Source organism: Monodon monoceros, unplaced genomic scaffold (genome assembly GCF_005190385.1).
Source record: "Monodon monoceros isolate NGI ecotype Baffin Bay Population unplaced genomic scaffold, NGI_Narwhal_1 Super_Scaffold_11, whole genome shotgun sequence".
NCBI classification, from domain to species: domain Eukaryota; kingdom Metazoa; phylum Chordata; class Mammalia; order Artiodactyla; family Monodontidae; genus Monodon; species Monodon monoceros.
In genome coordinates this window covers 123,935,747-123,952,332 of record NW_021703767.1, presented here as the reverse complement: position 1 = coordinate 123,952,332, position 16,586 = coordinate 123,935,747, and the positions used below count along the sequence as shown (strand labels likewise).

General features: G+C 39.1%; 1 protein-coding gene across 3 annotated transcripts in view; it reads right to left on the bottom strand.

The window, feature by feature from the left end:
* Positions 1 to 3,287: 3,287 nt before the first annotated feature.
* Positions 3,288 to 16,586, bottom strand: part of PIK3CB (phosphatidylinositol-4,5-bisphosphate 3-kinase catalytic subunit beta) — a 147,079-nt gene continuing 133,780 nt past the window's right edge. For 2 of the 3 annotated variants that reach the window (XM_029214289.1, XM_029214290.1), the window contains exons 19-23: positions 11,969 to 12,136; positions 10,447 to 10,570; positions 6,628 to 6,773; positions 5,169 to 5,301; positions 4,342 to 4,798 (exon numbers count right to left, since the gene is read on the bottom strand). In XM_029214289.1, the coding sequence (XP_029070122.1) occupies positions 4,661 to 4,798; positions 5,169 to 5,301; positions 6,628 to 6,773; positions 10,447 to 10,570; positions 11,969 to 12,136 (709 nt within the window). In that variant the 3' untranslated portion in view covers positions 4,342 to 4,660. Of the gene's footprint in view, positions 4,799 to 5,168; positions 5,302 to 6,627; positions 6,774 to 10,446; positions 10,571 to 11,968; positions 12,137 to 16,586 lie in introns of all 3 variants that reach the window. The other variant, XM_029214291.1, reaches the window with a different exon arrangement.

Genomic DNA, 16,586 nt, shown 5'->3' with positions numbered 1-16,586 from the left:
TAGCACACAATATGTACTATGCATGAGTTTAATAATTAAAATAAAATAGGGAGATGAAATCTACTGGATATCTTCTAGAGTCCAGAAGCAGACTCATGCATATATGGACAGATGGTTTATGACCAAGGGGGATATAGAACAGTGGAGAAAGAAGGATTATCTTTCCAAATAAAAGATACTAGGAAAAAACACTTCATACTATATATAAAAAGCAATTCCAGGTAGACTACAGATCTAAATGGATTAGGAAAAAAATGAAGCTTTCATAAGGTATTCCAGGAGAATATCTTCATGACCTTGGAACAGGGAAAGATTTCTTAAATACCACATAAGGGATATTAACCACAAAGGAAAATAATAATAAGTTTGACATTAAAATTAAGATCTTGTGTTATTATAAGATACGGCTTGTAGACAAAATATATACAGAATTTCACATAACAAAAACGAAAAAGCAAAATTAAAAAATCCTTCCTTAAAACAAAAAACCAAGATGACAGGTAACCAAATTAATAAATGGATAAAGGACTTAAGAAGGCATTTCACAAAGCAGAAAATCCAAATGGACAAAAACAAACATGAAAAAGCAATTCAATGTCATTACTAATCAATCAGGGAAATGCAAATTAGCTCACTATAAACACCAGAACAGCTAAAATTTTTTAAATGTTGGTTAACCGGGTGTTGGCGAGAGTGTGGAGCAACAAGAATTAAGTACCAGGAAAAAATAAATTGGTACAACTACTCATTTTAGCATTACTTGGTAAAAAAAAGATTACATAATTCTATGACCCATCAATTTTAATCTTAAGTATATACATCCAAAGAAATATGTACATATGTGAAGCAGGAGATAAATTATAATTATCACAGCAGCATCATTTGTAATAGCCTCAAACTAGAATCAACCTGTATGTGTCCCAACAGTAGAAAGGATATGTAAATTATAGGGTATCCATAACATGGAATACTGTACAGTGATGATAAATAATGAACTGGAGCTACATGCAACTAAATGGCTGAATCTTAAAAACATGATGTTGAGGGGAAAAATCCTGATGATGGCCATAAAAGAAGAGGTGGTGATTACCTTGGCAGAGAGGGAGTCTTCACCAGGAAGGGGAATTTGTAGGGTTCTGAGGTGTTGTCAATGTTCCTTCTTGACCTGTGTGGTGGTTACCTGGATGTTTGCTCTATCATATGCTAATATTATTTATGTTACTGTTTTATGCACTTTTCTGTATGTGCCTTTTTCCACAATAAAAAAAGGTAGAAGAGGAGAAGGTGGAGAAGATCTGAAAGGCCAGACCTCTAAGTGTTAAAACTGAGCTTTGCTAAAAGTAGAAAGGTATTAAGAGTTCCAAAAATCTATTAGTTATACATTTTCATGTAGGAATAACCCAGAAAGTGTTGTCAGACAGACAGTTTTTCCATCATTGGAAAAGGGGACAAAGCTGCTACTGCTACTGAAAGAGGAAGAGGCTCCAGGATGTCATGACTGGTGTTTAGATCCTACCTGGGAAGAGATGCAGCATTCTGATGTGGAGGAAGGGCAAGAGGCAGTAGAAATAAGCAATTGCTGATCCTGTTAATGCCCATGAATCATGCTTTATATATGCTGTACCTTCCTGCCTAATATGCTCTTCCCATTACCTGTTCACCTAGCTCCTATCTGTCCTTGAAGACTCAGCTCAGAGGTCCACTTCTCCAGGAAACCACAGCCCCTGCTTCCTCCCTCCTAAGAGCTGCTTGTCCCGTATAGTAAGGGTCACATGGCATGGTACCTCTCTGTTTTCCACTTCATGGACCAATCTTTCACCTTCTGCAGACAAGTGAATCCTGCATTACAGGCTGCCTGGCTAAGATCTGGTGCTGACAGGGATATGGGCTGCACAAGGCAGAACTGAAAATGCACTGGAAGACAGGAGACAAGCATAGAGCTCTGGAAGGGGTTTCCCTTTCCTGAGATTCCTCCCTTCAGGAGGGGGAAGCAGGGAAAGAAATGAGATTGCCTCTGAGTTGGGACTCAGCACACGTTCCAATCACAGTCTTAAACTAGCCTCTCCCACAGAAGTGAGTAGGGCAGTTATTACCAATCCCACTTTACAAATAGGAAGCTCAGATCCTGAGAAAGAAAATAAATACCTTACTCCAAGGTCAGAGAGGCAGAGCTGGATTGCAAATACTAGCTTCTGCAGCCCAGGGTCTTGAATATAGACATGAGAAGAATACTCAGGAATTAACTTGTTCAACAAAGTCATCCTTTGTCTTCCCAGTCCAGGGTAGACACAGATGCTGTCCTCAGGTATGGAAATGTATAGAGCTTCCAAAATCTTGTTTTGGGAAATAACCAAAAGACAGGGAGCCAAAGCATTGGGTAACCAGCCCCCAGGCAAGGAACTATTCCTACAGCCCAGAGCCCTAATCTGCTCTGTTGGTTGGCTATCCTCTGCCTTCCACCTCCAACTGTCTGGCTCAGGCGGAGGCCCTGAGAATCAGGGACATGCAAGTCAGCAAGTGTGTAGGGAGCACCTGGTAGGAGTGCTCAGCAGCTACTGAGGGCTATCGTGCTATCTATGGGGGGTCTACGGCAGAGGTGGTGAAGAGCCATGCTGGCCTCAGGTCCAGCACTGTCTGGGGAGGTTCGTTTCCCTTTCTTACTCTTAAAGACATTCACATTCACCGATTTAGCATATATTTACCAAGGAAACTATGGGCTGAGGAGACCCCTCTGGAAACAATGGGTGCCCACTTCTGCCTGGCAATGCTCACCACTCTTCAAACCCCTGATCCGTAACCTGGTACATGTAATGGTGGACTGCTGTCAGACAAAGATCCCTGAACAAACCTGTCCTCCTACAGTCCTATTTCTGCAACTCTCACCAAGTCTAGAGCAGCCCTGGGAATGGTCAGTTCAGAGTTCAATCCCCACCATCAGCTGAGTTATTTCCAAGAAACTGTGCTCTGAGCACCTGCCCAATAGAAGAGAGCTACAAAGTGGCTAGTCTGGCCTTGGGTACCAAGTAACTGAAGGGATGTTCTTCCAGACCTCAGGATACCTCCCAAAGGCATGGAAACTCAGTGAAGACACCCTCTTGCCTCAGGCTCCCAACCAAAGTCCAAAAGGCCTCCCATACTGCTTGATGGGGTTGGGAAACAAGGAGAGAAGTCACGGAAGAGACCATGAGCCTTAGCTTACCCTGAGGTTGGTTCGTCTATTGACTTGACCATTTCTTAAAGAGTCCCAGTGCCAAGGTCCTGTGCTGCCCATAAAGAAGAGGCCCACACATCCCAAGAGCAGCCAAAAACAGCTCACCCATTTATTTGACTGAGAACATTAAGGAAGACAACAAAATTAAACAATCTTTAATAAAATTCCTATAGAAAACTCAGTCGCAGGGCAAATACTCAGTTCTCTTTCCCATGTCATTGAGGATTGAGAGCTCCCAATAGTCTTTGGAGAATAAGCAGTAGTTTTGCTGGATGTTGCCAGTGCTCAGGAAGAGCATCCATTTACACATTCAAACCAGTAGTTCCTATTGCACATATTAACATTTTCTGCCATCTAGCACCCTAAATATATGGTACCTCAACAAATAAATTAAAGAATTCCATGTGGCATGAAACATTTCAATTTGAACTAATATCCTTGAAAAATCACATTATTACAAGTTTTAATAAATACAGTAAGAACAGCTGGCATTTTACTAAAATACTGAATTTTAGGCCTGGAGTTTATTCCATAAATAGTTTCCTTTTCATTTGCTTTCTGTCTTGGATACATTTGCTCAAGTATTATGCTCTATGAAGTGAACTCTTTCATAGATACCATGTAAAAACTGTATTAATATGTGCCTCATTATAGAAGCAGCTGGAAGAACTGGATCACATAGTTAACTAAAAAGTAACTTAGGAAAAAGCTCTGCTTTTGTAAAACTTTAAAACACAGGCTGAAGAAAATCAAAATAACATCCTTTTTATGTAGAACTCCCACTAGAAATTTTATAAATATATATGCAGCATAAATTATATTTGCCTCACCAAGCAGATTTTCATCAAGTCTGGCTGGGATGATGCTATCACAGTAGATAAGTATCAACAAAAGAATTAATGTTTCCACAGGTTTAAAAGATTTTTGAAAAATCATAATTTCAAATTATATTATAATTTGTAGTTTCCACATTTAAAAAGGGAAGAAAGAAAGCTTTCTTTTAAGCCTCATTTGGAAAGTAAGAACAGCTACTAGTCCCCAGGTGTGGATAAGTTGGCTGAGTGATAACACTTGGTCACAATATGAAAAAGAAGTATTTACACCTTTCCAGAAAAGTACCAAATACTTAAAAAAAACAAAAACAAAAAACAGAAAGACAAAAAACAATCTCTAGTAGCATTCCTTGGCGTGCAAAGTCAGCAGGAAATGATTATCCATAATGTTGACAGTTTGCATGATGAATCTTGGAAGCATTCAAAAAGCAGAGGGTGGTCATCAGGGATTGTTCAGATTAGGTTTCTGTGGGATGCCATTGTTTTTAATTTAACTCTGGGTTCCAGGATTTCATTCCCTTTATAACATCTCTGGCAGGGTCACGTTCAATTTAGTGCAAGTGCAAAATGAAAACTAAACGAAACCAACAAATACATTAGGAGCAAAGGCTGATCGTTAAGATCTGTAGTCTTTCCGAACTGTGTGGGCCATCCAGTTCACTTTAGTAGTCCAGCTTTCCCTGAGTGCCTCATCAAATTTTTGCTTAAATTGCTTGAGTGCTTCTTCTTCACTCTTCCCTAAGGCAAGAGAGTCCTGAAAATGAAGGGAAAAAATCTGATTTTATATATTCTCTGTAGTGAGATGCGAATCTCAAAAGTCTGCAGGAGGCTGACTTGGCCACACAGCATACCCCATGTCCTTATTCAAATACCATTTATGGGAGAGAGAATGAACACCAAGGTATGGTGATAATATGACCTCTGCCAGAGGCTCTTTGAAGATGAAATGAATTTATGATTACTGCAAGACAACTACTTAGCTGCTTGTCACTACCACTCCTGGGTAAAACTGTCTCACAGGAAATGACTTTGTTCCATTCCCTTTGAACATCTGAATGAAACAGGTAGGTACGGCTGAGCTCTATGCTCACAAAGTCCAATTTACAAAGAAAAGAGGTTTATACCTTAAGATACTGTATATCCTTGACTGATGTGAGCTCAGGAAGCCCTGCAGTCAACATCAGTGCAAAGAGAGTGATGAAGAGATTCCCATGCCGTCGTAAAATCAGATATGCATCCTCACAACACTGGCGGAACCTTCAGTTGATGCAGCAAATCACAAGAGTATGATGTTAGAACGGAAATAGCAATTTCATAAAGGAAAATGAGTGATATAGCTAGACTTTCCATAAGAGCTGGAAAATTTCTACTGAACTAAAGGTTCGTTTCTGAGTTTTACCCTTTTGAAAATTGTCCCAGGACTAAAATTTACATAAAATAAATCAAGTTCTCTAAAACCACACATATCTTTTTCAAAAACAAAATTAAATAGAAATTATATGGTAAAAGGCAATTTAACACTTAATCTAGGCTTTTTAATTCTATGTGTCACAAAAATTAATTATAAAAAAGTGGTGATTATAATCCATAAGGATTTCTAACCATAATTCTAGATTCTAGATTTGTGGTCTGACTCCAGAGACTTAATTTCTTTAATGTCCCCCAAACCAGTGTCAATGAATTTGCATTGTACCTTTCTATCATCTTGCCTTCCCTCTCTCTCCTCTTCAAGCTGGTCATTCAAGATGACCACCCAATCCTATCTCCCTAATTTTGCCAAAGAGGAAAATGGATCCAGAGTTATACTCTGCAGAAACCCATGCGGAACTGGAAATGATACTAGCAATCATTTGGTAAGCATATGGATGAGTTGATCACATCATGTAACATATCTCTCATTATCAAAATATCCCTGAAATATAATTATTTTTGTCCCCATTTAAAATGAAGAAGTAAAGACAAGATGACAAGTAATGTGCTTGGAAACCTACAAACAGCAAGGAATAGATCAGAGATTACAAAGTCTTTCCCTGAACCCTGACTCTCTTACTGCACTTCACACAGAATGACAGCAAAATGCCAGTCCCTCTCAGCATCTCACTATCAAATGTCTTAACAGTTTCAGAGAATTTTCTAATACAGGTAAAAGGTGGTATACTATTGGAATAAAACAATAATTTATTTCAAATTTCTAGCTTTTTTTTTTTTGTGGTACACGGGCCTCTCACTGTTGTGGCCTCTCCCGTTGCGGAGCACAGGCTCCGGATGCGCAGGCTCGTTGGCCATGGCTCACGGGCCCAGCTGCTCTGCGGCATGTGGGATCTTCCCAGACCGGGGCACGAACACGTGTCCCCTGCATCGGCAGGCGGACTCCCAACCACTGTGCCACCAGGGAAGCCCTCTAGCATTTTTCTTCTCTTCTTTGAACCAGAACAGGATCTGACAGGCAAGTTCCCCCAAAGCCTCCTGTTAGCAGACTGACTATCTCCCCAATCTAAATATACCTCTCAGCTAAATGCTAGTCTAGCTGGTCAGTTGAGAAAACATTAGATGTGTTTACGCTGACACGAGGACAATACTCACCGGCCAAACTTTTCCGTGTTTCCTGTTTTTCCTTGTTGAATCACATGAATGAAATCATAGGTAAGAATAAAAGGCACTCTCTCCCTTTTAATGCCAAATTTAGACTTGAAATTTCCAAGAATATGTCCAAAGTCAATGTGGAAGAGCTGGAAAACAAATGGGATTTAATTTCCCCTTTTTTTCTGGTGGGTTCCAAATAAAAATCCAAGGCCGCAGCAGTCCTAGATGCCCATGCACTACATCAAATGGAGTAGTAGTAGACACACTACACGGCCTCCTGGATCATTTGGGAAAAGAGTGCTCTGACATTCGAAGGTCTTTTATATTCAATAATAACCCTGATATTAAACTGCATATACACAGTGGGAAAGATGAATCTTTAAAAAGAAAAATACATCCAAATAATAAACATGTTTGATTTTAAAAAATCAAATAGTTTTATACACAGAAATAAAACAAAGAGAGAGTACATCCTTGCCCCACCAGTTCCCTCACCACCTTAAGCGCTACTACTTAGAGGTAACTTCTCCCTACCCGTCCACGTGTTTTTCCTGATATATGTCTCCATTTTTCTAAACAGTATGTTTATAATTATTTTTTACTTCCTAATTTTGGATTATTATGGAAGGTAAAGATTTAGTACTCCTGTGCTGATGTCATGCCTCATAATGCAACACATTATATCATAATTTCTGGTTAAATCAATATCCAGTGTTTACTGTTCGAAGTACATAAGCCATGTGGTAATAGTATACTATGATTACGCTTCCTTTTCTTGCTCATCTTTTTTCTTGACAAAACTATTTTTTGTCTTAGTGTTCTATGATCTGGTCATTAATTCTTCACAAAATCTTAAAAATCTAAAAATCATTTCACAACAGTTTTCCACATGGTCAGGTAATCTGTTAGCTCCTGTCTGGGCTGGCTGTTCTCTAAGCCTGCCAAAGAACCATCACCCCGTGCTCAACCTTCACTCTCCTCCCATTTGCAGTCCCTGTTTCCTGGGTTCCACATCATTTCTCTTTTGGTGTAGACCAGGCTTTCTCACTTTTGGCATTACTGACATTTAGGCCCTAAAATTCTTTGTTGTGAGGTTCTATCTTACATACACTATAAGATGTTTGGCAGCACCCCTAGCCTCTACCCACAGATGCCTGTAGAATACCCCCTCCCGCATCCTGACAACCAAAATTGTCTTCAGGCATTGACAAATGTCCTCCAAGGGCAAAAGCACCCCAGTTGAGACCCTTATTTTCATGGATGCCCTTATTCTGGCATCCTCCTGAAAAAAGATGCAGAAGAGACACAGCTTTTGAAACCTTATGTTTGAAAATGTCTTTGTTCTACATTCATACTGAAAGTCTGGTATAGAATTCTAGGTTAGAAATCATTTTCACTCAAAATCATGAAGGCTAATTCCCACTGTCTTAAACAGTTTCCAACGCTGCTATTTTAGAAGTCAAGTCTTTCTGACTCCTGAACCCTGGTAAGTGTCTTGCTGTATCTCTGGGAAGGTTTTAAGACCATCACTTTATGCCTGATGCACTGAAATGTCACGATGCATGGCCTTAGTAAGGGTTGTTTCATCTACTGTAAGGGAACTTCCGTGCCCTTTTGACTGGATAGTCACAAACATCAGCTTTGGGAAATGTTTTTGTATTATTTTTGGGTAAGTTCCTTCCCTTCCTCTTATGTGCTACTTCTTTCTGTAACTTTTATTAGGCTAGATGGTGAACCTCCCTGGACTGATCCTCTATCATTTCTGGATCCTCTTTCTTCTACTTATCAGATATCTTGGTCCTCTTCGGGATATTAAAGGGCAATACATTGCCTGGTGCCTAAAAAACAGAATCTGGGCCAAACTGCCAGGATTTAATTCTGGTATGTCCACTCTCTGTTGTGTCAATCTTCTCACCTGTAAATGGGGATAACACTACCACTTACTCTGTACGGTTATCATAAGGATTGAAGGAGTTAACGTATATAAAGAACTTAAAGCACTGTGCTTTCCACAAGTTAAAGAGTTCAAGAAATGTTAGTTGATCTTTAGTTTATACTTCTATTTTATTTGTTCCTCTTTTTAATTTACAGGAATTCCATTTTCTAATTTTTAAAAATAGAATCTTACTACTTCATAGATGCAGTATCTTTTCTGTTTTTACTTCTTAAATCATCCTCTGTTTACTGCAGGTACTGTTTTCCCAGAGTTCTTCTTTCCCCCTCCCCCCATTTTGCTTGATTTGGTCTCTTTCATGGTGGAGGCTTTCAACAAATGTCTGATAATCTTTGGCTGACCATTCATATTTAAGAATGAGTCACTAACAAGATGAATGAAAAATCTATGGACATGGTAGGATTGTTGATCAGTGGGCTTCCTTGCAGAGTATCTGGGGAAAGACCTCAAAAGTCAGCATCTGTAAGCCTTTTCACTGGAACTGATCAGTTTCTCTTGAGAAGAACCATGTAGTCTATTGCGAGAGTGGGAATATACACCTGGTTGCTACTGTTCTTGGAGCAAAGCAAGCAGAAATGGCTGGGAATCATACCATTTATCATGCCAACTTTCACTCCATCCCTATTTTTAATATGGCATCTTACCCTTAGCTTCCATAGAAGCTGTTTGTCCTTGAGTCAGAAGAATTGGTTTCTTCAGAGAATAAATCCTCTAGCCCTTCTTGGAGTTGGGAAGGAGATATAAGCACCTAATTGCTCCATATATAAACTGCCAATCAATCCTGTTTTCAGCCTCTTCCCTTCTCCCCACCTTCAGCAGCACCTAGTGCCCCTGATTCCAGAGCTTTCCTCAGACTGACACACCCTTCCACAAGTAGCCATTTTCTCAGTTATGCCGAGTCACTGCTATTTTTCCATTCTCCTTTTGCTCATCCCCAAATCTGTTGATGTCTTTCACCCACTGTTGGCCTCTTTTCCTATTATCTTTGACTTCTTGGATTTACATATTTCTTATTCCTCAATATATTAGAAGGGCATCAAGAAAGAATGGAGAAAAACCTGTGTTTCAGCTTGATTAACCAGAAGTCGGAGGGAATCCTTTTAAGTGTGAACACAAGGTTCAACTCTCAAAAGATCAAGCCAGAACTACCCAGATCTCCAAGGAGGTGTAAAACTCTGGGTCCCACCTAGGGCCAGAGTTCACAGAGTGACTCAGAGTCTTTACTCTGGAATGCCCCTAGTGTCAGGGAATTCTAAGGGTGGCTAAACTGAAAAAGTCTCAAATTATTTCATCTGTCTTTGCTTAATATTAAAGAATTTACAAACAAAAGTCACTCTGAAGAATAAGAAAATTTTCACTTCAAAACTAAGAGCTTCTTTGTATTATATAACCTGGTCTAGCTCCCTAGCTACCCCAAAATGATATTAGGCATACTCCATATCGCCTTACTCCCACAGATGATTATATTTGATATTCTAAAAGAAAAAATGCCTCAAGTGGGGTTTGTCTCAACTTTTTCTTTTTTTAACACTTATCTTCTTTAAAGTTAATACATCCTGCACATTATCTGCTCCTTCTGCTCTTAGGCACATATGTGTCCCAAATACAATTTCTTATATTGAAGGAATAGGTCACTTGTAAATAACCTAAATAATTTTTTAAACATTTAAATAAATGTTTATCACCTAACTTCAAGCAAACAAACCAATATATGAAGCAGATGGCATATGAAACAAGGGGTGGGAAATAAAAGGAAAGACAAAGGCATGACTGAGACTCATAAAGAATCTGAGTTTCACAAGAGATTGTGCTGCACATAAGTAACAGCATCACTGAGGCCCTTGGCACTCTGGGAAGTTGCTTACCTGGCCAGTTTTTTTGACCATGATGTTATCACTATGTCTGTCACCAATCCCAAGGACATAAGAAGCTACACAGTAGCCGGCACAGGACAGGGTAAACTCCTCAATGGCTCGGTCCAGGTCATCCCTGAATAAGAGAAAAAAATAGGAACAAGGAAGGTTTTCAGCCTCCAAGTGTGTGGGACGGAGCCAATCCACACTTCTGTTTCCTTTTTAATGTGAGAACAACTGCAACACAGAGCTGCCAAAACCATATAAGGAGAAGATGCTGGATCAGCCAAGAGTGAGGATGATGATCAGAGGAGCAGGGCAGGGAGGAGTCAGCAGGCTTGCTCAAAGACATCAGGTAACTGGACATCAACTATTCAAACTGCTGTGTCCTGGGGCTCACATTTCTGTCGGGGACGGGGGTAGGTTCATATGCATAGTAATGAGAGGAGACCATCAGCTTGGCTGAATGATGCTGGGCTTTGGAACATTTTTGTAGTTTTGACTGAAGACTAGAATTCCACATTTAAGAGTTAAGTATTACAGTGCCAACCATTAAAGTCACTGACTTATATCAGAAGTAACTAATATAGACCCTTTAGGGACAAGGCCCTAAAATCAAAATATGAAAATTAATTCTCACATACAAGTTCTTGGATTTTATTTATTTATTTATTTATTTACTTTTGGCAGCATTCGGTCTTCACTGCTGCATGCAGGCTCTCTCTAGTTGCGGCGAGCAGGGGCTACTCTTCTTTGCAGTGCACGGGTTTCTCATTGCGGTGGCTTCTCTAATTGTGGAGCACGGGCTCTAGAAGCGTGGGCTTCAGTAGTTGCAGCACACGGGCTTCAGTAGTTGCAGCATGCGAGCTCAGTAGTTGTGGCACACGGGCTTAGTTGCTTCACAGCATGTGGGATCTTCCCAGACCAGGGCTCGAACCCAAGTCCCCTGCATTGGCAGGCGGATTCTTAACCACTGTGCCACCAGGGAAGTCCAAGTTCTTGGATTTTGCCAATGATAACATTTAAGTCTGACTTCAAAATCTTCAGCCAAAGATACTTGCAGTGTTTTCCCCTCACTGTGAAATTCCTTAATTTCCTATGTATTAGGGCTTTTCCAACACAATAATTGTAAGTAACACAATTCCTAGCACTGTATTTTTTAGTTTGGAAAGATCAGCCTACAAACTCATTTACTTCTATTTTAAAAATCTATTGAAAATTTACTTAGGTTCATACATTCACATAATTATGGAAGTTCATGCACTTAAAAAGTTATATGTTATTTGTTAAACACTTAAGTTCTTAGATTTTTAAACTACTGCCCAGCTCTGAAATTTGATCTAGATGAAGCAGAATTCGATGCTAATCTTCAGTAAGATTTTAGGAAGGCCTATTTGTCATTTTGATCTAACCTGAAATGAAGCAATAAATAACACTAATATTTCCTCTAGGACACTGATGATTCTAACTGCGAGAACAGTTACTTGTTTGGCAGTTTGTTCAGAAGAATGATAATCAAACAAAATACACTAACCCAGAATTGTATTCTTTAAGCCAGTTCAGAAGGGCATCTTTGTTGAAGGCTGCTGCTGCAGCCACATTGCTACTGTTCAGCTGAATGTCAGCAATTGTTTCAGAGGTGCTCACAACTTCAATGAGGCCAGAGTGGTCTCCTGTTGCTAAACAGCCATAAGGCAGCATCCTGAAAAGAAAAAAAAGGGGCATAAAGAGTCACATGTGTATGCTATCCATAAAATGAAACACTGAGAGAGTATGTTTTTTCTTTGATTTTTAAAAAAGTTTTATTACTATTGATAACCTTGCCATTACTGTATCAGTCATATAGAAAAATATTAGTTCCACTTTCTATTAGAGTGTAAATACCTTAGTGAACAGATGGAGTAATTTACTAAACTCCAATGTGCTAGCTAAATGTATAATTTGTTAACTAATTATTCTGGTGAAATATTCTATTTGTTTGTGTAGGTGGACACAAGCACGTCAGATAAAGGAAAAGTCTTTCATTTTTACCCTAAATTTTGGGGAAGGGAACCACCCTTTATGTAGCATCTAGTAGATGCCACACAGCAGGCTAAGCACTCTACACGTTACCTTGGTTAACAACAACTCCATCCTTCCAGTTGTTCAAGCCCAAGACCTTGTAATCTTTCACTTTTCCTCTCATGCCTAATATTTACGTACCTTGAAAATGTACAGAGTCTAAGCAGTTCTCTGTCTCCACCCTTCCTTAAGCTACCACCCTAGTCCAGGTCACCATCAACCCCTATTCAAAATTCAAGTTTCCTAATTAGTCTACCTGCTTCCACAGCATAGTCTGTTCTAAATGCAACAGCAACATAATCCATTTAAAATATACTCATATTATGTCATTCCCCTGATTGAAATTTCAGCCATGACTTCCCACCTAAGTGAAAGCCAACCCGCTTGTTGTAGCTCACAAGGCCTTCAATCTCGTTCCCCTTCACCTCTCATAGTATCTTCCACTTGATCACTTGTTCTTACTATACTGGCTCCATTGCTATTCCCCAAACATATCAGGTACAATATTCCCTCATTCCTTTATCTGTGTTATTTTCTCTACTTGGAACATTCTTCCCCAAGACATCTACATGGTTTACTCCCTTACCACTTTGAAATCTTTGCTGAAATGTCACCGTCTCAGTAAGGGATTCCTGAATCATCCTATTTAAAATAGCAACACAGTGACATACTAACTGCCATCCCTTCCCTCCTTTATTTTCCTCTATAGCCCTCAACACTATCCAACATCCTGTACATTTTATTTATGTGTTTGTTTATTGTCTGTCTCTACCATTAGGATGTAAATTCCATCAGCCAGGGATAATTTGTTCAGTGTGTATCCTCAGTACCTGAGAATGTGTTTGGGCACAAAGCAGGCACTCAATAAGTATTTCTGAATGAATTAAACAAACAATAACAAAATCCCTATAAATAGGTAAATTCCTAATTTTATAAACGAGACATAAAATTAATTTGCAAAAAAGTCATACATTTAACCAAGTGGAAGATCTAAGACTTAAAACTAGGTCTGAGTGGCTCTAAAACTATCTTTTTAACCTAACACAGTCTACAGAGTCACTGTGTAAGAGGTCTCTCAGGCTGCTTCTTGTGCCAAATAATTTTTGCTAAATCTATAGGTAGGATTTTGCTTTGCTTTGCATTTATATGATCCCTAGTGCAAATAAGCATTTTCTCAGGTCTCTTTTAGCCATTTTATGTAGAATTTCTTTTGTGAATTAGCTAATCACATACTTGGTCTATTTATTAGAGTTTTAAACATTTTCCTTAGAGATTTATATGAGTTCTTCATATATTAATATTATCCTTTTCTCATTTTGGTTGTCAACATTTTCTTCAGTTTTCTAAAAATGGTATTATCACTAGAGCAAATACAAAATGGAATAAAATACCTTGCAAAGTTCAAATAAAAGTCAGGTGACTACAGAAAATGCAATGGATGGAATTCACGGGTTCTATACATATATGAGTGCAGCTATGTGCCAAGCATTGTGTTAGCTGCTGGTGACACAGAAATGAGCCAAAAATGCAGTCCCTGCTCTCACTGATCAGACAAACCACAAATGCACAATGTGCATGTGATCAATGGATAAATGAGAAGTGCCAGTAGAACGTGTCAACAGTCAAGAAAGATCTCTGTGAGGAGGAAGGACATGAGGGACAGAGGAAAGTACAGGGGGAGCAGGTGAGGGGAAAAAAGAGTCAGTGTTGGAAAGACCATGCAGACCTCTATCTGCCACATAAGGACTTTACCAAAGAGAAAAAATGTGTGTGTGTGAGTGTGTGTGTGTGTGTGTTGGGGGAATGAATGAGTGTGGTAGCCGTGTAATAATCAGATAAAAGAGGAGAGTTTCATTTAATAGTTCCTAAATTTCCTTCCAACCAACAATTCAATTTTATGCCTCTTTAAGCACTTCCCTAGTTCTAGCAAAATACGGTTGGAAGCAAAATTGTGAAACTTCATGCTGACAGCCTGATATACCAATAGCCTGCTTTACATATGCATTATTAATTTATTTCTCTTTTTTTAAAGTTTATGCTTCACTAGAAAAGGTAGCTATGGAGCATGAAAGTTTTTACCAATACCCCTATCCTTATCGTGACACAACACATGTGAAGTAAACACTGTCTAGTTAAACTGCACTTTGGCTCACTTTCCTACATCTCCTCCTACTCTACTTGCAGTCAAACTGGGCAAAAGTCCAACAATTTCCTCTTCAAAAGCAGACAATGATGAAAGCATTTAGCGTCTTGAGGATGGAATGCTCACAATGGGAAGGAAAAAACAGCCTTGTCATAGAGACAGTTTGACAGAAGTCAAGCTGGGGACAAACTCTTGGAGCCCTGACCACCTTACGGGGGCACCCTTTGCACTCAACTTCTTATAAAGGCCATGACAACGCTTAGTAATGTTTATCTTCCTTTCTCAGACTCTCTGACCCAGGGAGCAATTTGTTATCTTTCCATTAAAGCAAGAATTGTAAAATAAGATAAATTCTACAGCAGTGGGGATGGCAGCCCCATCACCCTACTCTGAATGAGTATGTAGAAAGCTTTCTCTGGCCTTGACTCCAAGTCTCAGTGGTACCTTAGCCCATTGCTTCAAAAGGAGGCAAGTATAATTCTTTTACCTAAGGCTTGCATTGCTTCCATCTTCTTCCTTCATCCTTCTAACTACTGAAACCAGTGTCATTAGAACTGCTGTGTAGCTCTCTTAAAAGGGAAGTAAACCCCATTAGTGCAACTCAAATATAAAGTCACAGTGAAGACAACTCTCCAAAATTCAATGTCATCTGTATGGGGTGGGGGGGGGGCACGAGATGGGACTGTCAAATCTACCAAAAATCCAGGTAGACTTACATGCAACCTATCAGACTTGACAGAAAAGTCTAATTACCTATTTGTTGACCAAAGGTCAGGGTGTTCTAACATATTGATTGCTTACAAATGTTCTAATTTGGCATGGAAGATACCAAAAGAATATTTTGAGACATCAGAGAAAAATGAAAATGAGAAATATGCACTTTCATTCATGCTAACATGGTACTTTTGCAGGTGCTAAAATATTCTGATCAAAATAGTAATTTGTAGAAGGTATCTGAAGATTTGACATTGAACCTAAAAGAGTGCGTGCTACATGAACAGGTTTAACCTAAACAGCTGGCCAAAAGAAAAACACGTACAACAGGAACACTGGGGCATGTATATTTATAGAAACAGTAAAAAATGTTTGGTGGGAAAAAAAAGCTATTGGTTTGAAAATGAACTCAAAAGAATTGAAGTCCTGCATATTTTTTTAAACATGGGGTCAGAGTACAAAAAGTCAGCAAAGATCTCACTGAACAGGCAAGTTCCTTTTTCTTGTTACACACATATTGCTTCCCCTCAGACAGATACCAGGTTTATTTCTAGCACTCCCACATGTGGCTGCCTCCCTTTGCCTGAGGTCACAATGAACTTTATTTGATGCTAAATGTGCTTTACAGTTAAATAGAATGGGTAAAACAAAAAACTAAGAGAAAAGAACTTAGTTGAGGCTTTCAATTAGTCTGACTGAACTGAGGACAAAGTCTTTAGCTCAGCCTTTCATAATTAACAAGACATCATATGGCCAGAATCTGCTCTTAGCAAAGGAGACCACTATGTAGCTTATGTGCTGACCTTGGAAAGAACCAACAAGTTACGAGCCTATGCTTGAAAAGTTTTCCCCATTTTTTACGGACAAATAAAGTAAAATCATTTTCACTGGGGTTTACTTTATAAGAAGGGTCAATAAACATTTACTGGACTGAACCAGATAGTAAATATTTTAATTTTAGGTGCTATAGGCTATAAGGTAGCCTTATAACTCAATTTTGCAGTTATAGCATAAAAGCAGCCATAGACAATATTTAACAAACGGGTTGCGGCTGTGTGCCACTAAAACCAAAAGAAAAAGAAAAAAGGTAGGCCAGAACCCTCTGGGTTTGTGTTCCCCAGGGAGAGTTTCTTAAAATCACCCATTCTCCTCTTATCTACATAGTATTTCTTATGAGTAAGTGACTGACCAAAAGTTTTGCTACCTATTCAAAACTACCTATTCTATTTTTACA